The 22335-nt window shown below is 41.6% G+C and overlaps 1 protein-coding gene and 1 long non-coding RNA gene across 2 annotated transcripts; both read left to right on the top strand.

Annotated features, from left to right (window-relative positions):
- Positions 1–3315: 3315 nt before the first annotated feature.
- On the top strand, positions 3316–4377 carry LOC135936656 (uncharacterized). The gene is made up of 3 exons (XR_010574350.1): positions 3316–3507; positions 3616–3694; positions 3752–4377. It is a non-coding gene; the product is annotated as an uncharacterized LOC135936656 (long non-coding RNA).
- Positions 4378–6306: 1929 nt separating this feature from the next.
- Positions 6307–9350, top strand: LOC135936655 (putative ankyrin repeat protein RF_0381). The gene has a single exon (XM_065479542.1). The coding sequence runs from the start codon at positions 7487–7489 to the stop codon at positions 8885–8887; it is 1401 nt and encodes a 466-aa protein (XP_065335614.1). The 5' UTR covers positions 6307–7486; the 3' UTR covers positions 8888–9350.
- The last annotated feature ends 12985 nt before the right edge of the window (positions 9351–22335 follow it).

The raw sequence follows: 22335 nt of genomic DNA, 5'->3' as shown, positions 1-22335 counted from the left end.
ACTAGGGCATTTAACATGGCCGGCATAGGGAGAAAAAGCAGCGTAGTGCTACAACCCAGCCCAATTCATTGCTTTTTACACTATAGCAGGATTAATTCTAGAATCGCAGTGGAACTGCATTAAAACTAAATTTTGAAGAAGGTTTACGGTGGCACCATCTGTTGGCAGCTTCGAAAACCGAAGGCTTAATCAACTGGTGTATTTTTCAATTATTTTTCATACAACATTGCGGAATTTTTAATCTAAAATTTATACCCTGAACTGCGTAATAAAACAACAACAGTATAAGTACCGTCCTCAGCTTCGATAAGATTGCGATTAACTGAGCAGCCTTGCGAGCGGTTCTTAGACATTTCGTGCGCTTGTTACTCGTTGCTCTTTCCTCTCCTCATCAGCGCACCAGCCGCGCGGCTGATTGATGGATGTTATCTTGCCAAATCGATTAATATCATTATGCTTGGGATCGAACACCCAAATTCAATGCCCTTTAGTAGGGCGACAGATTACGCCGCTGTTTTTTTCTCGACCTTGAAACACTTCACGCTGCAAGCCTTATTCCCAGCGTTGTCATTTTCTTTCAAAGTTGCGTTGCTGTAATCCGCTCCACGGAAACGAATTTCAAAAATATTGGTCGTTACTGGGCGATACATCGATTATGCTCCGTGTATGAGGATAGGGGGGCGGATCGCGGCAACGCAACCTTGAGAAAAAATGGCAACGCTGGGCATAAGGCAAGCATTGTACAGTGTTTCAAGGTCGAGCTACAAAATGGTGCCGTAATCCGCCTCCACGTTGCCATTTTTATTACCGTGTCGAGATTAAATTTTTCCTCTCGAGTATTTTCTAGATCAAAATTGGAGAGTATACTGCAAGTTAAGTGTGAGATTTTCTCACTCCTGACTTGTAATGAAAGATTTTATTATTATTCTTTTTTTTATCCTCTGCTAAGATCATCCCGTGGGCTATGAGCTCACCGGGTCCCACTTCCTAATAACTCCGCCGAGCGGATAACATGGTACCTGAGTTTCCCGAGAGGATGCAGAGGAGTTTCGGCCAAATGTGGCCATCTTTTCGCCTCCCCGCATCAAGGTCTTTTATGGAAACGCCAGACAATTATTCATAAAGCGTCTGGGACGACGCAATGAAAAGAATAAACCTTGTCACGACAAGGATGGAACTTGTTAAAACGTGTTTCAATGAGAGGTTAAATCCACGTGGAAGGGTCAAAGTGTGCAAACCGGCAACCTCGCGTGAACTTCAAATCACAGAAAAAACAACCATCAACGGCAGAACTCCATCATTAAAGATCTGTGGTGTGTTTAATTCGAAAACTTTGTGCGATTCATTGAATTATATTATGTAATCCCCTTACTTATGCTTGGTTGCATTCAGGAATATGCATATTTAATATTAGATTCTGTCGAGTGCAGCGAAGTTTGGCGTTCGTTGATTTGAAAGCCAAGTAGGTAAGACATGATCTTCATATACCATGCTTTGACAATGGCTGTATTATGATTTGAATTTTAAATAATAATGTAATGTTGCGGCCAGCACCGGAGGTGGCGTACGGCGGGATACGGATAAAATACAGCGTACGCGCTCTTGCATGTTTAAAAGCGCTTCTAGCATTTTAAATTGAATGTCTTGCGCATGTCAGGGGGAATTTAAATTCCTATAACCATCGCATCTCCTCAAAAGATGTAACCCAAAGGTGCGAGCCCCCTACCTAGAAACCAGGTTGAAATTTTTACCCCAGTCGAGAACTGGACAGCAATCATTTATCCACGACCTTGGAGGTAATTAGTGGTCTTCAATGATTTTTTCAGAGGAGAAAATGCCTAAGGGGCCAGCCAAATTAGGATATTTCGTGTCGAAAGACCAAACTATACAAAACGCAGACAAGTATGAACATCGTGGATATTATCCGACATAATTAATTTGAAACCCAAATTGTCAGTGTTTGCGTGCTCGTCGTTCACTACAACTTTGAAAAAACCAAGAACGAAACATGGATTCGAAGAGGTGATGACAAAGACGTTAAAAATCTGAAACGGACCTTCGGAGAGAACCGTAACTGCAACTTCCAAAGTATTTTGTCGCCAGAAAAAGGGGAGTTGCTTGAACTTCTCTCCGACCAAGAAAAACTATTACGATTATTTGGCAGTTCAGGTATACCGAATAAAATTTCGATAAACTGTGTTCTACTTATCATATTGATTTTACAGATGTCCCATCAGTGTTTGTGCTTTACATTCTTTCTCACGGGGACAGAGATGGAAAAATCTTCACAGACCACTTCAAGGACGATGTTCCCGCGAGCGCAGAAGAGCGTTCCAGGAGTGGGGACCCGAAAGAGTTTTTTGTTTCCTTCACAACAACCGAAATATTCGAGTCGCTGAAAAAGTTAACTGGCTTCGAGGAATGTCTTAAATTTATAAACTTTGGTGTAAGTCTCTGCTAAGATCATAATGGTTCTTTAGTAAAATAATGAATTTATAGCCATGTAGAGGAGAACTGGCGGACGTAATTTTTGTCCCAAAATACGAAAATTTCGAGAACGAAAATTCTTGCCGAATCACCTACAGCCCTCTGTCGAGAAACACGGTTGTGTTCTTCTCAACAGTTGAAAGTGAGCCTATTGTCATTACAAATTTTATTCTCTATCGTTTGCAATAATTTCTTCAGCAACCAAGGCCAAACGAAACCAGTCAGGATCAACCTTTGCCTCACTTACGTGCCAGGTCTTGAATTCCCTTGAGGAAGACGAGAGTATCATAAATGTCCTAGCATCTATTCAATATGAAAGTCACAAAAATGTGGACATGATGGAAAACAAATACACTGGACAGACTCCAGAAGTGAAGATGTTTTCTCAGGACAGAGGTTTTTTCATCTCAAAGTGAGTTTTTATAAATTTGCTTATAATGTTCATCATATAGGCTTTATGCTAACAACTTAGACAAATTGTATGATAAAATTATTTATTTTAGAAGTCCTAAAAATTACTCAGCTTCCTCGACATCTGACGCACTGGGCATCAAAATGAAAAAGAAACTCGAGTATTACTCTTGGAAATCAAACGAAAAGGAAAACTTGCGTCGCCGCCTTGCGATTCTATTTTCCACAGAGCCTAACGATCAGTTGAAAGAAATTAATAAAGCGTTGTCCCAAAACCTAGATTTTGAGACCAGCGAAAGGATGCTGAGTGGAAAGCCGTGGAAGTGCATAAATGAAGGTTTAACGACTTATTTATGTTACTATGATGTAATTTGTGCAATTCATATTTCAGCCTCGTGGAGTGACTCCAACATTGGCTGCATTTTCCTGATTTTCTTTGGCCGATTGAGTGAAAACAAGGACACGAATGAGGTTTGCGTGCAGGTAGACGGTCAAGAAATTGCGGTTTCAGAAATACTTCGTGAGTTTATCGGGCCAAAAAACGACCAGTGGATTGGAAAACCGAAAATATTATTCCTTGTGAATCAGGAAACGAGCTCATCTGACTTTGTAAGTGATTTGTATTTCGTTAAAATTTCAAAATAATCCCAAAATAAATTTTCAAAATTAAAAAGAAACATATCAAAATAAGAAACTGACAATTTCTTTGTCCTAAAGATCGGATCAGCACAGCCCAAGATGGAAATATCAGCAACAAACCACAGTGGATGGTTAGTCCAAGTTTTGCACAACAAAGGTTAGTTTTTTATTTGCTTCAAATTTATGAATTAGTAAAAAAAATTCAACTATATAGATGAACTTGAAAAGCTGATCAAAATCTTCAATGGGCAAGAGCTGAAAAAGGAGAAAAGTCTTCAAGAACTGCTCGCACGTCTTCTCATTTCCGAATCAAAAGAAAATAGGGATTTGCTTAACTCGACGCTCCAGTATCTACTCAATTTTCCAGACTGGCCCAGGTCTTACGTTAAACCTAACTTTTCCGTGAAATATTCTCAAGATTCTCGAGAAAAGCACGTACCCTTTGATATTCTGGTGGAGGATTCAGCAACAGAAAAACAAATTTGGCTTTTGAGTTCAGTCGCAGGAACAGGAAAGACGACAATCCTCAGGGAAATGGCTTTTCAACTCGGGAAACTAGATCCGGATTTACAAATTTTACGTATTTCACTCCCGAGAGTTTCGTTTGGCACTTTGAAGAGGAACGTGACCGAGTTTGATTTTCTCGCGAATGCCACTCATATTTCGAAAGAGGAAATCTCAAAGCAGATAGAAAACAAGCAGTGTGTCGTGATTCTTGATGGGTTTGATGAAATCCGTCCTGAAAACCAAGAAAAGGTACTAAAAGTAATCGAAGCTCTAGATAAGAAGCAGATTTCCGTTTGGATCGGAACGAGACCTCACGTAGCAGAAGCAATCAAAAAGCGGATATCAAATGCTGTTTTAGTAAAGATTGATTCCTTGAATAAAAAGCAGCAAATCGAGTTGTTTCGACTGGAGACGGGCAAGAGTCAAGAAGATTTTGATTTATTCATCAAAAACTTTGCATCAAAGGGCATCTTGGAAAATCCTTTGCACCTTTCTTTGGTTGCCAAGTACGGGGCGGAAGGAAACTTGTACCAAATCTACGATCAGGTTGTGCGGCACAAAGTGGAAGACTCTCTGATCAGGAATGGATTTGACAAAAACAATAAAGTCAAGTTTAAAGATGAAATAGACATTGCTTTGGAACGTCTTCAACAGATAGCAAGTTGCCACATCACAGAAGCTGAACTAAATGATGACACAAGAAAAGAGCTTGAAAAATTCAACTGCTATGGCATTGCCACGTTTGAAAACAACAAGGATATTTTCATTCATCATACTTTCGCAGAATTTCTTGCAGCCCAGCATTTTCTGCTAAAAATCGATGATGTTAGCGAATACGAATCCCGAACCAGTGCTGAAGATATTGCACGTGTATTTTACGTGCAATCGTCATCATGGTGCATAAAGTTTGTTGATTTATTCTATTCCACTAACGAGCAAAAGATTGAAGAGCACAAAGCATCCTACCTTCCAGTCATGAAGCTGAATCCTGATAGATTTTTGAAATTGATTGTTAAAGGTGGTTGTATCAATATCTTCAAAATGATTGATCAAAGTATCACCTTCAGTAGCAACCAAGAGGGTAATTGTATTTCTGTTGCAAAGGATTGGACTCATTTGTTCAAAGCAATCAAAAGAGCGGAAGAAATTGCAATCATGATGCTCGACACAGACTTGATCAACCGTGATGAAGAGCTGCTTACAATTCTACCATACCTGTTGAATTCAGTAGCCGAAAGAAACGCATTTCTCTTCTTTGAGAAGCTGATGACAAAATATCTTAGATTGCCAGAGATGATTCACTCTAGAAGATTTGTAATAGATGCTGGAGTGATTGCAGCAGGAAGGAATCACGGTGAAATCCTTCAACTACTTTTGCAAAGTGGTGTTGACGTAGATTTTGTAAAAAGACCAAATACAATGAGTTTTGAGGAAAAAGAATTTGGAAACGCTCTTCATTGTGCTATTAACTTTAAAGCATTAAAATGCGTGGAAATTTTGCTTAAGCATGGCGCGAGATTGGCCATAAATGTAAATGGTGACAGTTGGGACCCATTGATGGTGGCTGTACAAGAAAATAACCTAGACCTGGTCAAATTCTTATTGGAGGAAAATAGCAGTGGACTGCAACGCAACAAAGACACTTTCGAAATCAATGAAGTAAAATCAGATATGAATGCTTTACATTTTGCTATTAAAAAAGGGAACAAAGAAATCGCAAAATTTTTGTTTGAAAAGAGTCCAAGATTGAAAATCGTGGAAATTGGCAATCAAGGAAGTCCTCTTCAAATTTCGGTTATAAATGGAAATTTAGAAATGTGTCGCTGGCTTGTTGACGAAGCAGGGGAAGACGTGAACACCTTACGACCAAGTGGAGAACCACGAGATTGGTCCTTGGATGACAATATATGCATGGACTATTTCTTAATTCTGCAGAAGAGTGACATTAACATGACAGACGAAAGAGGAGAAACTGCTCTTCACTGCGCTGCGGAACATGGATATCTTGAACGTGTCCAAGAGTTGATCAATTCTGGCGCAAATATTCGAGCTGTAGACGAAAATGGATGGAATGCTTTTCACTTTGCTTGCAAAAGCGACAGTCACTGTAACGTAGACGTGATTCGATGGTTGCACACCACTGATAGTCAGCTGGCCAAGGAGAAAACCAAAAGTGGTCAAACAGGGCTGCATATTATTCTGGAATTCTGCTATGGCCCCTTGGTTGAGGGCGCGCGTTTTCTGGTCGAAGAGATTGGAGTTGACGTAAGAGCAAAGGACAACAAAGGCTGCACTGCGTTGCGTATTGCATTTGACAAAAGCCATGATTGCGTTGACTATTTGATGACAAAAGATATCAACCTGGAAGTAAAAACCAAACGGGGGCGAACGTGCCTGCATTTAGCCGCTGGAAGGGGTGATTTAGAGGCTCTGCAAACTTGGATAGAACTGGGTGGAGACTTCAATGTGGTTGACAAAGAAGGGATGACTGCGTTGCATATTGCTGCTGAATGCGGACATTTGCAATTTGTGAAAAAGTTTTTGGTCTGCGCGACCGAGGAAGTCCAAAATCAAGATATTGGCGAGGGTTGTGTTGGATCTAAACTGAAAGAGATATTAAACAGTTGTGACGATGAAGGAAGGACTGCTCTGCACCTTGCTGCTAGCTCAGGAAATGTTGATCTGGTAGAATTGTTGCTTGAAAACAACGCAGATTTGACTCAAACGGACCTGGAAGGAAAGAATGCAATGCACTACGCGATCAAAAACGAAAGAATGTTACGATTCCTCAATGAGAAGAACGGAGATCTTGTGAAGCAGCGTACAAAATATGGAGAAACAACTCTACATTTGGCAATAAACCTCTTTAATAAGGATGATATGAACATCATTCAGTGGATTGTAAATAAAGTAGGCAACAACTGCTTGAACGCAACAAATGCTAATGGCGACACACCACTCTTACTGGCTTGCAAAAAAGAGTTCTGGAGGGTCGCCGAATTGCTGCTGACCAGAAATGTTGAGGTCAATGCCACGGCCAGGAAGGGACTATATACTGCAATGCACTACGCCGCACTAGAAGGAAAGTTGAAATTAGTGAAGTTTTTGCATGAGAAAGGTGCAGATTTGACTCTAACAAACGACGAGGGAGAGAACGCTTTGCACCACGCAATAAGTCACTTCGAGGTATTTTCATTTCTTCACGAGAAAAACGATGCCTTGATGAAACAGCGTTTGAAAAACGGAGACACAACCCTCCATGTGGCAATAAGATCGTGCTTCACTGGCACTGACACTCTTCTTTGGCTCTTTGAGCAATGCGAAAATGACTTGAATGTAACAAACTGCGAGGGTGAGACACCGCTGATGCTGGCCTTCATGAACAATAAGTGGAAATTTGCTAAAATTTTGCTGCGTAAAGGCGTCGATATACATGTGAAAGATGAAAATGGAAGAACAGCCCTGCACTACGCCGTTTTTTTTTTGTGGACTCGATAGAATTGAAGATTCATATGCTTTTGATTTGGTACAAGAGTTGTGCAAAAGAGGCTTAGATTTAGCTTTGAAAGACAACGACGGGATGAACGCATTTCACCATGCGATACCAAACTATAACATGGCTTTATTCATTCATGAGTTGAATGGTGACTTGGTCAAACAGCGTTTGAACAATGGATACACATCTCTGCATCTGGCAATCAAATTTGAAGAATTTTACAATATGAAGAAGGATAACATTCTTCCTTGGCTTCTGGAGCAATGCGAAAATGACTTGAATGTAAGAAACAACGAGGGTGAGACACCGCTTCTTCTCGCTTGCAAGAAGAGAATCTGGATCATGGCTAAAACTTTGCTGGATAAAAGCGCTGATATACATGCAAAAGATAGCAATGGAAGAACAGCCCTGCACTTCGCTGCTAATAGACATAGAACAATAAATGCTTTTGATTTTGTGCAAGAGTTGCTCAAAAGAGGCGCAGATTTGTCTTTAAGAGACAACGACGGGAAGAACGCATTTCACCATGCGATAGAGAACTATGACGTGGCGTTATTCATTCATGAGTTGAATGGTGATTTGGTTAAACAGCGTTTGAACAATGGAGATACCTCTCTGCATCTGGCAATCAAATTAAACAGATACTGGAAAGAAAACATTCTTATTTGGCTTGTGGAGCAATGCGAAAATGACTTGAATGTAAAAAACAACGAGGGTGAGACACCGCTTCTGCTGGCTTGCAAGAAGGAAGAGTGGAGTATTGCTAAAATTTTGCTGAAAAAAACCGTTGATATAAACGCGAGAGATAAAAATGGAAGAACGGCCCTGCACTACGCCGTTAAAGTGGAAGGATACGATGGACTAAAAAATTCAAATGCTTTTGATTTGGTGCAAGAGTTGTGCAAAAGAGGCGCAGATTTGGCTCTGACAGACAACGACGGGATGAACGCATTTCACCATGCAATAACAAACTCTAACATGGCGTTATTCATTCATGAATTGAACGGCGATTTGGTTAAACAGCGTTTGAACAATGGAGATACCTCTCTGCATCTGGCAATCAAATTACATGCTAGATTCATAATTCAACACTTTCTAATTGAGCTTGTGGAGCAAGGCGACGTTGATTTGAACGCGACAAATGCGATGAACGAAACCCTGCTGATTCTGGCTTGCAAGGAGAAGCTCTGGAAATCCAAATTTTTTGAACTACTTATGTCAAAAAATGTTGATGTCAACATAAGAGATAACGAGGGGAAATGTGCTCGTGACTACATTGACGAATCTTTTCCAACTCATTTACTTAGAAGGTTTGATGAACTCGAAGAAGCTTCACCCAGCAAATAAATGCGAGTGAATTAAAACCGCTTTATCTTGTTAACACTCTTTTTTGTCCAAATTTAGCACATTTTTGCTTTTCTTTCTCTAACGCTTGATTCCTTCAAGCATCGCCACAAACGTGAATGAGGACAGAGAATGAATAATTCAAAATTCGCTCTTGATTAGCTAATTAGCTAATTATATTGATTTCCTGGTGTTTTCTGAGATTGAATCATATTTTTAAAATAGAATTTAATTTTAAAATGCTTTTTGAATGTAAATATTTATTTCAATGACTAACATTTCCACACGAATTGGTAATTTATTTTGGACATCATGTAATTAGGGTTATATGTATGAAAAATGTATAGCACCGATTTGTCTGTTAATTATTAGTTTCTGTACTATACTGGCGTTTAGGAATAAATAAACTGGACGCGTTTTCAATAAAATTTGAAACACTTGTTAATTGTTTTTCAAAAAATAAAGTATTATCTTTGTGATACCTGTGAATTTATTTTGCAATATGAATCAATTAATATTCATTATGTAGAATTCCTGTTAATTTTTTCAAATATATGATGCTAAACATACGCGTGCTGCAAATATCTCTATCCACCAAGAAATCTTAAAAATAATTAAATTTCTATTACAATCTATTCCTCAAAAATTAAATACATGGCTCAGCTTTCAACGCGAAAACAGCTGTTTGCACACTCTCATCTAGTCTCGATTACCCTGAAGGTGGTGTGACAATTTTGGAAGGGAATCCAATTTTGATTTTCCATTCAGCAACTGATTTCAAGCGTGTGACAAGAAGCAGTTTTCACACTCGCAGCTGGACCGACCTTGTCGATTGCCCTGAAGGTGGCGGGGAAGTGCGGCAGGCAGTCAAGGCTTTAATCACGAACACTCAAAAACCTTTGGATGAAGCCGTGGGTGCATCTAGACGCGACAACACGGCACTTTCTTGGAAATTAATTTTACTTGGGTAACTAATTAATTTTTTAACTCTCTTCCTGAGATCAAAGTTATAAGTGTTTGAGTTTTTTAAGCGTCTTATTCCTTTCCTCCATCAGCACTATGTTCCCTGTGTAAATTCATTCGTCGAGGGCAGGTTATTCAATGTTTGATGGATAGGTCGTTGATAAGCCATAGAAATGCACGACATTGTCTGCAATGAATCCATCGACAGCCATGCATGTGAGATTGAAAATACTGCTGTCTCTTATGTTCCTTTTTATCAGGTTTTTATTTGTTCAATTCCTCCGTGATGACTCAACAGCCTATTAATCAAGGAAAGGCTGCAAATTTTAATGGTTTGAAAATTTTTCATTTCTACGAGATACATTGGTAAAAAGAAAAGATTTAATTACTTGAAGTTCAAATTATAATTTAAGGTGATATCTCGTCACAAATTTTTAATAGCTCTTACTTTTTGGATATGTTGAAGTTTTTCTAAAATTTACCTTTCTTTTTTTACTTTTTAACCGTGTCCTCGGAGCGGGAAGGGCGCGCACTGCACTAACACGAATGCTGAAATAACACCGAGAACGGATTGAATGGGCGCACCAGGCCGCACATTTCAGGAGGGACCCAGCCCATTGAAGGGCCACTTGCCTCCGCACCGAGGATTGCATTGCATTGCTAGACATTCGTCCCGTGAAGCCAAATCACGCATGTTGGAAAGGTGCAAACCAGTAAGTATAGCGAAAAATATTTTATCTTAAAACCGCTTACTATTTTTCTTTGTAAACCCATACGATAATCAGAGACCTCGAATCTTTTCAGACTCAGAAATTGTTCATGATGAGCCAACTTCCACGAGATACAAGGTCAAGAGGGGAACAAATGGCCCTGAAGAAGGATGGAATCTGTGGTTTGTAGGACCAACCAAATGAAACCGAATTCACAAATCTCGCCAGAAACCGATCTTTCATTAGGTAATAAATACACTTTCGTCATAGATAAAATTTTAATACGCATAATTGAAGGGAGGTGTCGTGACACTCAACAGCCTGATTTTCCCCAACGCGCGCCTGCAGACCCAAGTCTTCGAAACGAGAACTACCGTTTTATGTACAAAATTGGCTTTTCCCTTTTTTACCTTTAACGTCGAGCGAGCACTGTTTAATTTAAAGTTCCTTTGGCACCTTCCAAGCCCTAAAATGTATTTATTTATTCCAATCACGGACCGTTTGGTGACACCGCAATAAGTGGCATCTATCCACTCCCCAACTCTTGGAAGTGGCTTCGCATCGCGTCATCATTCCCGCGCCTCTGCCTACTAGTTTCCCCTCTTTTGCCTTACCAGTCACAGTAGGAATTGATTTATATTTTCAAAGTCTCGCCCACGTTATTAACTTTATACCTTCAGCAGTAACTTAATTAATGGCCAATTTCGCGACCAAAATACTTTCACTCTCTGTTAGAGTCACTTTGAGCAATAAACCAAAATAAACATAATTTTTGCTTTGTTTTTGTCCTTCTTCCTGACCAACAACATTATTTGAAGGAAAAATTAATTAATCTAAATATTTCACCGATAATTAAAGGCTCACTGAGGAGCAGCCTTTTTCAATTTTTAAGCTCATTGAATAAATTCAAGTAACATTACTTCGGCCTCACATATGGCTCTTCAGCGTTGAGAAAATTAAGAATGGCTTAAGAACTTATCATAATTATTTTCGAGGATCCTTAGTTCAATTGATCTTGTTTGGGCCTTCTGGCTGCTAAAGGAATTAGAGAAAAATAGTATGTGAGAGACGATTGATCGTGAGAGGAGGCCGCCGTGACGACAGGCAACGCTGAAATGGCCGACGCGACAGCGAAGCTCTAGCTGTTTGGAACTTCATCAGGAGCCGCTCCAGTAGTTCTGCGAGCTGTAAGTTAAGGATCGGAGGTGCACGAATCATATTTTTCGTCTTAGCTGCGTTGCAGAAATTGGCAACCATGTTATTTGACTAATGTGAATTTCACAGATGAAAAACTATTAGACTACAAAAGAAACGAGATGCTTCCTACTTTTTACTCTGCTTGGCTTGAGCGACGCCTCCTTTTGGTTGTACCCTGGCAGAAGGGCGTTGAGGGATCTGGTCCAGGAGATGATTGACCTGCACATCCCTCTCCTCGTCAGCATCCTTGTTCGAAGACTCAGCATGCAACTTTGGTAAGTAGAACTACAAAGACAATTTATACTCAATTAGAAAAATCAATTTCCAACTCACGAGATCAGTCCCAAAGTCAATTTTCGCGATTTTTGCATTTTTGCAAGCTTTTTAGAGATTGTATAAACATCCAATCGGGAATTTTCGTGTTTGTTCTAAATTTAACTAACGCCATAAAAGGGGCAAATTAAAAAGCAAAGCACAATCCCTGTAGCGCGATTGTCCCGACGGTCAGGCAACCGCAGGGCGAAATACGCTCAAACCTTTTTAGTTTAAAAAACACGTCCTTTGCTAAACATTCTTGTTCCATCGAGAAGCTTTACAAGGTGAGGATCATTTTGTTCATCCTACCTGCATAAATATGAGCGCAACCTGCGCGTTACTCCATCGTCCAGCGCTGTTCCATACTATTCTCCAATCTCAAATTCGATTTATTAACAATCTCGCTGTCTCTCTATAGCGCAAAACAATAAAAATAATGCTGGGAATCTGAAATATTTACTTTTTCTGGATAAGAAGAAACTTCAAAGTATTTTATTAGAAAATCTATTCAATCATACTTTTACAAGAAAACAGAAGAAAATTATTTTAAAATTCAGATTTAGATTAAATTTAAGCAAGAAATAAAAATTACTAGCATCATTTGGATAGTTCGGTTGTCTGATAGCATTGAAATTCGTAGAAAGATCGTAAGAGGGCGCAGCGAGAGCAGTCCCATACCAATCCAACTAAAAACAAAATTATAGACTTTATCTGGGGTGCTCTAAAAGAAGCATGTTCTCTCCTCCCTTGGAAAATTAGTTAATACTTGACAATTAGAGGAAATTGAGCGAACGCAGCGGAATGTCCTGAAATGTAGCATGCGAACCTTTTTCTGGACAAATCAACACAAGGTAAGTCAACGATTCTGGCGACATAGATTCGTCCGCAGCATCTCTCTGCCTCTGCAACACATTCTTAATCCTTTCCGGATTCACGTTGAATCAAAATGTTTAAGCAATTGCTGCAGAAGTGGGCGTGGCTCTTTTCCTGATTATTTTGGAAAGGCCTTTAGTGCAAATACGTTCAGATCGCCTGCCATTCTATTCGAAAAATAAAATCCAATTATTTGTAATCACTCTGATATATTTAACAACAAATAGATCAACATTTTTTCCAATTTTATTAAAAAGATCCTTGAATAAATAAGTTCTTTTTAGGAGACACCTTGGTTCAATTAATCTTGTTTGAGCCCTTCTGGCCGTTGAAGGAATTGGAGATAAAAATAGCAATAATTAAATACGAGAGTGGAACGATCCTTGAGAAGCGGCCGCCGCAACAGCGAGCTCTCGTTTGGCACGTCAGGATGAGCGGCGTAAAAGTCGAGACAGCGGCAAGTTAAATAGGAATCTCGGGCTGCTTTGACGCACGATAACATAACACTCCAACTCAATCGAATTTTTCGGTTAATTTGTAGAAAAATAAGAAGTAGCTACAGAGTGAATTAATTTATAATTCGGCTTGAGATTGAGAGGCCTCATGAATGCTCGTGATGTTTCGAAGATTAATTTCTTGTTTGCGCTTGCTTGGACCGCGTTGGTCTATCTAAAATCGCAGTTTCTTTCGATTCTCACCGCATTCTTATTAAAATGACAGCGAATATGTTATTTTTTACTTTCGTGCGGTTCGTTGCGCTTTCAAATGTGATGCAAACAATAAAAAAGTATAAATCAGTGCACATGTGTCGAATTTTCATATATTTTAAATCGCTCTTTCTTTACAGGCACTACTTGCGATGCAATTTTATATTTTTTTGCCTTTGTTTATGTTAATTTTCATTATTTTAATTAAATTATTTTGTCAACTCGGCGGTTGCCGCGCGGACGAGCCCACTCTCGACTCGCGGCGGCTGCTCATCGCTGATGTGTGGTGAATGAACCGCGACTCGCGAGAGGCGACACGGCAGCCAGCTGGCACCGCTCCTTCACCTTCAGCACTTGGCGCTGCGAAAGAAACGAAAAAATCGGGTAAAAGTGATTCTCAGGTAAATCGACCTGAGGAAGGTGGGTGGCGGCGGGGGACGAAAATCAAGTCAAAGTGCGGCCAATGGAGGCGGAAAGTGCGAAAAATGCCTCAAAAAACGGCCTCCGGAGGGAACTCAGGTCGGGTGACCCTGAAAAAGGTCGTCAGGGTAGTGCCTATGAAAGTAGAAGTTATTCTCCGTCCAACGAGGGGTCGCGGTCGAAGGTAGCACGCGCGGTCGATTTTTGCGAATAAAAAACTCCTCTTGACATCTCAGCTTTGTCGGGAATGAAGGAAAAAACCCGAAAATCCGCGATTTAAATTTTTCTATGGGCCCAAAAAATCTGAAAATCGGGTCGATCATCGAGGTTGGTCACCTGCGTCGGGCAGATACGGTGGCTAAAGATTATGGGCCTTTGTTTTCGAAAAATCGCGAAAAATCCAGTTTCCCGTGTATTTCTTATGGGACAAAGTGAAAAACCACGTTTTTTCAACTTTAAACCTATAGGTTTTTGCTAATTTTGCTCCGATCGGAATTTTTTTGGTCTCCATAGATAGCCAGATTATAGCGCAAAATCGGCACCGTACAGAATTTCGATTCGTCTCTCGAATCGAAAGATTCGGCGGCCGAAAGTGGCGACATGTCGAAAAAACCCGAATTTTCCTTCACCGCGCAGCGAAATTTTATGGTTGAATTGGGCTGGCACTCGCACAAAACGAACTTCACTTGATACCTAGCTCAGATGGCTAGGCGGCATATCCTGATCAAATCGGCCTAGTTGCGAACAAAAATTTTGAAAATTTGGAATTTTTTCGGCAAAAATGGCGCTGCGGACTCAAAAATGGTCAAATTTTGAAAAACTCGACGTAAGCAGACCGGCGGCGTCGAGGCCGAATTTTTGACGCCAAAAAATCCGCGATCGGTCCCATAGGGCCCACGCCAGTCCCAAAAACCACCATTTTGGAGTGTCACGGCGCGCGATGTTTTGCCTTTAAAAATTCATAACTCCGGCCCCGTTCGTGCTAGATGGCGTAACCGGTGTTCACTAAACTCACCGCAAAATTCTGCGTCGGATTCGTCCTTTTTCCGCCCCCCAGCACCCCCTGCAACCCCTGTGGGGATGAAAAAGCCCTAAAAATGGGTCAAAATAGTATAAATTTTTTTTTAAAATTGCGCTATGGGGGCTGCGGCGGTTTCGCCCCGCGGACTCTCGTTGTGGCGGCGCCGCCTAAGGATAAGCCAAGTTTGGCGCCGATCGGCGCCGATTCGGCGATTTTTTAACCCGCGAGCTCGGTCGCGGGGGCGCCGCGGAGTCCCTGTGGGCTTGCCGGATTTCCGCTCGGGCCTTACCACCCTGGAGGCGCAACTTATCCGGGGGTTGGCGCCTTCGGCGCTCAAAATTTAGGCGCGCGCCCCGTATTCTATGCCAGCCAGTGGTGAAGGAGCGGTGCTGCTGGCTGGCGTTTCGCCTCTCGCGAGTCGCGAATTAAATTTTTATGCAGCAAGTTGGCCACCGCGGTGTCGTTCTCCTCGCTGTTAGTTCAACACGCGCCCGCACTGAGGCAGCAGCAACCGCGGTCTCGTTTCTCGTCCAGCGAAACAAAATTATCTATTATTTCCACCGCACTTTTTAAATTTTTAATACGCGAAAACTGTGAATTAAATTCTTATAAAATTTAATTGTTTCCATTTTTACATGCCTTGCCAAAAAATATTATAGACCTCGACTCGTAGTGGTGAAAATGCGGTGCTGCTGGCGGCGAGTCGCCTCTCGCGAGAGGCACCACGTTTTCACTTTATATTGTATAATTTTTTTATTTATTTTCTGATGTTTTATTTATACATTTTGTGGCAATTCACAAATTTGCAACTCTAAAATGAACAGTTTTTGTGGCAGCAACTCAATATTTGAGTCTGAAATCGCGGCAAAATAATTAATCTACGATGGCGCCATCTATTAGCGGCTTGCAACAAACACATCTAGCTGGCAAAAAAATAGCGGGGAGAGTTGAGTCTTTTGTTTTCAAAGCACAAAGCATTGAAGCAATTTGCAATTTTGGTAGTTACGCAAAGCACAAGACTCGTCTGTCCGGCAAAATGAGAGCGGTTCTTCGACTTTTCGTGCGCCTCTTGCTCTCTGCTCTCCTCATCCGCCGACCAGTCGCGCGGCTCTTCGATGGATGTTAAATAAAACACCTACCTTAAAAAAATGATATTTTTCGTCTCTCACGCTGCGTTAAAAAGAACTTGTTGCATCGCAAAGGTTTCCTTGCACGCCGCTAAATAGGTGTTTTTTTTGCGCAGTGCTCAATAGAGAAAACGCTGCAACAATTAATACAATTTTTATCAGCAATATATTTTGTCTAAAATTGAAGCACAGAGCTCGCGTATTAAAATAATGTTTGCCATCTGCTGATTGTGAGTTGCCGAGTGTGAGTGTGATTTAACGAGCGGCCTTGAGAGCAGTTGTTAGACTTTTCGCGTGCGTGTTGCTCTTTCCTCTCTTCTTCGTCCGCCGAGCAGCCGCGCTGCTCATCGACGTACAAATACATCTGGCCATCGTAACAAAATGTTTCATTAAATTTTTAATTCAATTATTATGTCAACTCGGCGGTTGCGCGCGGACGAGCACACTCGCGACTCGCGGCGGCTGCTTATCGCTGATGTGTGGTGAAGGAGCGGTGCTGCTCGCTGGCTGCCGTCTCGCCTCTCGCGAGTCGCGAATTAATTTTTTCTGTAGCAAGTGAATCCTCGCTGTAAGAAATATTACGAACAAAAGGAACCAAACCTGCTGCTCTTCTCCGTTGCTAGAAACAATAGGAAATTGGTCCAAATAAATCACGCAATTGGTCCTGAGCTGATCAAACATTCAGAGACAAGCAGCTCAGTAATTGTTGCGTCCACCTTGCGGCACAATTTGCAGACCTCAACGTCGTGTCTCTTAAGACAACGAGTGCAAAGGAATCGACCGTTCCGGCGGCGGTGGGCGTTGGCGGGAACACAAAGCTGCTTAAAATATGACAAATTTGACGGACACTCTGAAAGAGTTTAATTTTCCACTCTACGGCCATAGGGGGCAGAGTTTTTAATTTTTATGTCCAAAAAACACGATTTGTGACACTTGAAACTTTTGTTTTCGCGGCCCAGGTGGGACTGTGTGGGCCGGACGGCGCATATTTTGGCTCCAGTCGATGCCCCTCGGTGGGCCACATCCGCCCGTGTGCGAATTTTGCACATTGAACCATTTTTCGATATACTACGAATTTTTTTCAGCATATTTCCGATCAACAGAAATTTTCAAAAATGTCTTTCACCGTAACGTAGATTTTTTCCGGATGTGCCACAGCTTGATGGCATTGCCCAAATAAACTTTTGTGAAAATTTTATCAACTTTGTAATCTCAGTTTCTTTTATACAAAATTTTGATAAATCTTCCACACACTTCCGTCTTCTGGTCATCATGTCTCGGGCGCGGGGAAATAATTCCAAAAAGGCTTCTGGACAGCGCAGAATTTATTTAGGATCATTTTAGGACCAATTACGAGCAAATCTAATCGCAATTCTAGGAAATAATTTTTTTTAACACTACTGAAAAACATGAATTTTTAACGTTTTGTCTGTAAAATATCATGGCAAAGGGAAAATTCACAATTTATTCCCGAGCGGGGACCAATAATGGGTTATTATTTCATCGCATGCGTATTGCCCATGCCGGTCTGCAAACCAATTATCAGATTTTTCCCGCCCAAAACAAAATTAATATTAATTTTTTTTCCTTTTTTCTCTTTTGGCACGCGCGAAATCGGTTTTATTTTTGTTAAAATTCGGCCGTTCTTCCGATCGTCGACCACGACCCCTCATCGGACAGGTCTTGATCTGCGCTTCGGCCTGGTATACCCTGATGAACTTTTTCAGGGTAAACCGACCTGAGATCCTCTGCGAAGCCAGTTTTTCAAGGTTTTTCAGCGGTTTCGAGCACATTTGGCAGCGCTCGGCCACGATTTTCACCCTCTCACCTTGCAACTACCTTCGTCAGGTCGCTTTACCTGAGATCCGGTGCCGGACTGTTTCGCTTTTCTGTTTTGCCAGGCGCGACGTAGGCATTATATCCGCCGGGCGTTCCATCCAGCAGCAGGTCGTGTAGATTAAAGTCATATGGAAAATTGGGACCGCAAAATTCGAATATCCTGCCATTTTACCTGTGTCAGATTGGGAAATTGTTGAATTACATTTTCTTTCAACCAACATGATTTCCACACATTAGCTTTTTAATTCAACGGACCAAGAATATTAAAATGGAAACAATTGAATTTTAATATAATTTAATTTAAGTTTGTAGCGTATAAAAAAATCAAAATATCCATGAAATGTCATATATAAGCGTGGTGATTAATAGTGTCGTTCGCTAGATGAAACACGAGCCTGCCTGCTGCTGCCTCTGCGCGGGCGATTGAGGAACTGACAGAGACGAGAGCGAAAACACGTGCATCGCTTAATTAAAAATAAAAAGTCTAGCGAAAAGTCTTACTCTCGCCTCGCGGGAGGCGAATCGGCAAGCAGCCGCTCCGCACGCACGACACTTCACAGATCGCATCGTGAAGCCGGTGCCGCGAGACGCGAGTTTGCTCCTCCGCGCGGCGACCGGCGAGTTGCTCTCTCTTCAAATTGGGAGGGAAGCTGCCCTGAACATTACCTGAGTTCTCCGACTAGATGGCAGATCAACAATAAGGTAGGGAAATTGTTTCCAGGGTAAATTTGCAATTTACTATAATCGTCACTTGCAAAGTAAAATTATAATTACTGCGTCAACGGGTTTTGATAGCAACGGGATTAAATTAAATAAAAGGTAGATAAATATAATAACCTTTTTCCTTAAAATTAATGTATTGGACTTTCTGTAAAGTGCTCATTGTCAGAAAAAATATCAAAAATTAATCGAATTCACATTTTATTCGTCATGCAAAATTTTTCCTCTTTAATTTTTATTTTTTCCCTAACCCTTTGCTCAGCATATCGAGTGGGGTCCCAATAACACGGATTGTATGGGGCCCAAGTGGCCGCAGGGGAGCTTGGGCAAAATCGTGGCCATTTTTGGAATCCCCGCACCGACGTCTTTTTTTTAAACGACACGAAATAGTCCCTATAAGCCGCTAGAAAGGTGCGGAAAAATTTGAGAATTTCGAGTAGTGGTCTGACAGTGAGCCGCCCAATCTTTTCCGGCTGCTGCATGGCTACAACGGCTTAGCCGCCTAAATCTGGCGGCTGCGGCGGCTCGCTGAATATACTCGGTAAATAAACGGCATTTATGCAGTTGCATTCGCAGCATTAAAATAATATCCAGCTGGCTGGCGCAGCTCGCAAAAAGTGGCGGCAGCAGCTGGCACAAAATTAGAGCAAAAATTCACTCATTGTCAGACCAGAAATAGAAATATACCCGAGCTGGTTCCTCCCTCTGCTTCGCCACTCGTGAGAATGCCGTCGTTTTTTCGAAATAAAAAAATGTTTTTCATCCGCTGTTATTAATTACGATTAACGGGGGGCCGTGAAATCGGTTCTTAGACTTTTGTTGCACGTGCGTTGCTCCCCATCGGCCGACCCGCCGCGTGTGTGAATATGGGACAGAAATAAAACTTCACCAACGCCAATTTAATAAGGCGTTCTTCTTTCTGCGGGGGTTGGGGGCGACGGGGGTGGCGAATGCGTCAATAACACGCAGAATTTAACAGCGATTTCGTTTTTTGGCGATAAAATTAGGATTTTAAATTAGTAAAATAATTTTTCTGTCGCGATTCTCTTCTGATACTATTCTGATCGATGAAAAGTGACTGCAAACCGAATTTGAAAAATTTCGGGCCCATAAGTGAATTGCGGCGGAATTTTTAAAAATTCGGATTTCGCACCAACGGCAATGAGGGCCGTCGCAAATGCGCGCGTGGGCGCCGCGAAGCCCCTGGGCAAATTTTTACGATTTTGGCGATCGGATCAGTACGAGGAAATCGAAAGACGCTCAAGTCTCGATTTACAGCAATTTTGCTTTGCTTAAATTCATTTTTTTTGCGGGATTTTAGGGATCGCACACAAGTGTGTGTGCCGCGCGCGACGAAAATTGTTTTATTTTTGGGAAAATTCGACCGTTCATCACAGAGTCGACCACGAGCCCTCATTCGACAGAGTTTGAAAAGAGCTACGACCTGGCTTGCCCAAACGACCTTTTTCAGGGTTCCGCGACCTGAGATCCTTGCCAAGGCCGAATTATAATTTTTTTTTCGCGTTTCGTGGCAAAGTTCACACGGCGATGTATTTTCCACCCCGCCTTCCCCCGGACTTCCTCAGGTCACGCCACCTGATGACTGTTTTTATTCGGTTCTGACGGTGCTAATTTAGTTTTTTTGTTTCTCGATGTGGATTTTTCACTCGCGATGCAACGCGCGCACGGATGAGGAGCGGCGCCGCCTAAACTTTTTCTAATTTCACTGTGCGGAAAAGCGCTTGGCAGAGGAGCATTGTGCATCGGCGCAGCGAAGCACAGTGTGGCGAACAGGCTGCGGCGCCACGCGGCGCCGCCATCACTTTCTCTAATTATCGTTGTACGTCGGAGCGGTCTGCAGTGAGGCGCTTTTCGGCGCCCAAACAACCCTTAATTCAAATTGCGCCGTTTATTTAGAACCACATTATTGACAAGGAAGCGAACTCGATGATCATATTTTTAATTTTGAAAGCATTTACCAATGTCTCGACGGGGGCAGCTCGCTTTTTTGTCTAATAGCTCGATAGGACGAGGGACGAACTTTCCCTGGAAATGCCTCGCCGTTCCCCGTCCCCCGCCTCACCCTGGCGAGACCTTTCCGCCGGTTTTGGGTTTTTCCGCATTTTTCTTAATTTAACCAAAAAAAAGGAAATTTTCGTTCCAAAAGAGTCTAAAATTTCGGAAAATTACGATGAGAGTTAAAATTTTCATCCATCACGAGAATTTTTTTTCCATAAGAATGTTTATGTTTCGGAACAATGCGCTGAAAAACAGTTTTTTTTTCAATGCAGTGGGGTTTTCCGTAAAAATTAGGGTTTTTGCGAACCCTGATTAACATTGTGTTTGCCTTCTCCCGACGCAGCTGCGATCAGAGTGCGATTTAGCGAGCGGAGTGACATTTAGTGCGCGAGTGCTTTTCTCGCTCCACTCCTCGTCCGCACACCTGCCACGCGGCGGATCGACAAATGTGTTTTAAATTTAATTTCTTCTATTTTAAAAGGGCGTTCTTTCACACGTTAAATACAACTTCTTGCGCGACAAAAGATTCCTTGCACGTTAAATGACTGTTTTTTACGGATTACTCAGTAAAGAGAACATAGAGAAAACACAGCAAGAATTAACGCAATTCATATTTTATTTTTCATTTATCTTTGCAGAATTTATTTCTAGCCTCAGAGTTTGCGTTGAAAAAATCTTGTTTGCCGCCTGCAAAACTGCTGCGATTTACCGAGCGGCATTTAGAGACTTTTCGTGCGCGGTTTGGCTCTCCTCACTGTTAGTTGAACACGCGCCCGTACAAAGGAAGCAGCAACCAGTCTCGTGTATTATGTCAACCGCACATTTTATTTTTTTACGTGGAAACTGTGAATTAAATTCTTATAAAAATTAATTTGCTTCCATTTGTAAATGTTTACAATTAGTCCAGTGTAGCCAAAAATAAATATAAACTTCGACTCGCAGCAGCTGCTTCTCGTCGTGGTGAAAATGCGGTGCTGCTGGCGGCGTGTCGCCTCTCTTTAGATTTTAGATTCACCACGATTTTGCTTTGCATTAAATTAATTTTTTTCTTGATTTTCATGTAGCATTGAGAAGATCAAGTTTGAAAGTTCGAGTGTGGCTCAAATAATTAATAAATGAACATTAATTCGAACACCATAAGGGTGACTTTCATCCACGGAACCAGCTCCACTTGCACTGCGAGCGGCCATAATTTAATTGATTCGCTAAAAGCTCAAGCCCATACGGGAATCTTTTTTATTTCAAATGTTAATCTAGCTCGAGAATGATTAGATTTTGCTCAAAAAACCAAAAAAGGAAGCAAAAGGGACGTTGAGGAGCCAGTCGTCCACGCCATCAGGGTTGCAGTCTGGAAAGTCGCCAGGAATATTGCGAACAAAAGGAACCAAACCTGCTGCTCTTCTCCGTTGCTAGAAACAATAGGAAATTGGTCCAAATAAATCACGCAATTGGTCCTGAGCTGATCAAACATTGAGAGACAAGCAGCTCAGTAATTGTTGCGTCCACCTTGCGGCAGAATTTGCAGACCTCAACGTCGTGT

The sequence above is a fragment of the Cloeon dipterum genome, chromosome 2, assembly GCF_949628265.1.
Source record: "Cloeon dipterum chromosome 2, ieCloDipt1.1, whole genome shotgun sequence".
Classification (NCBI taxonomy): domain Eukaryota; kingdom Metazoa; phylum Arthropoda; class Insecta; order Ephemeroptera; family Baetidae; genus Cloeon; species Cloeon dipterum.
This window is presented reverse-complemented; position numbering and strand designations above follow the sequence as displayed.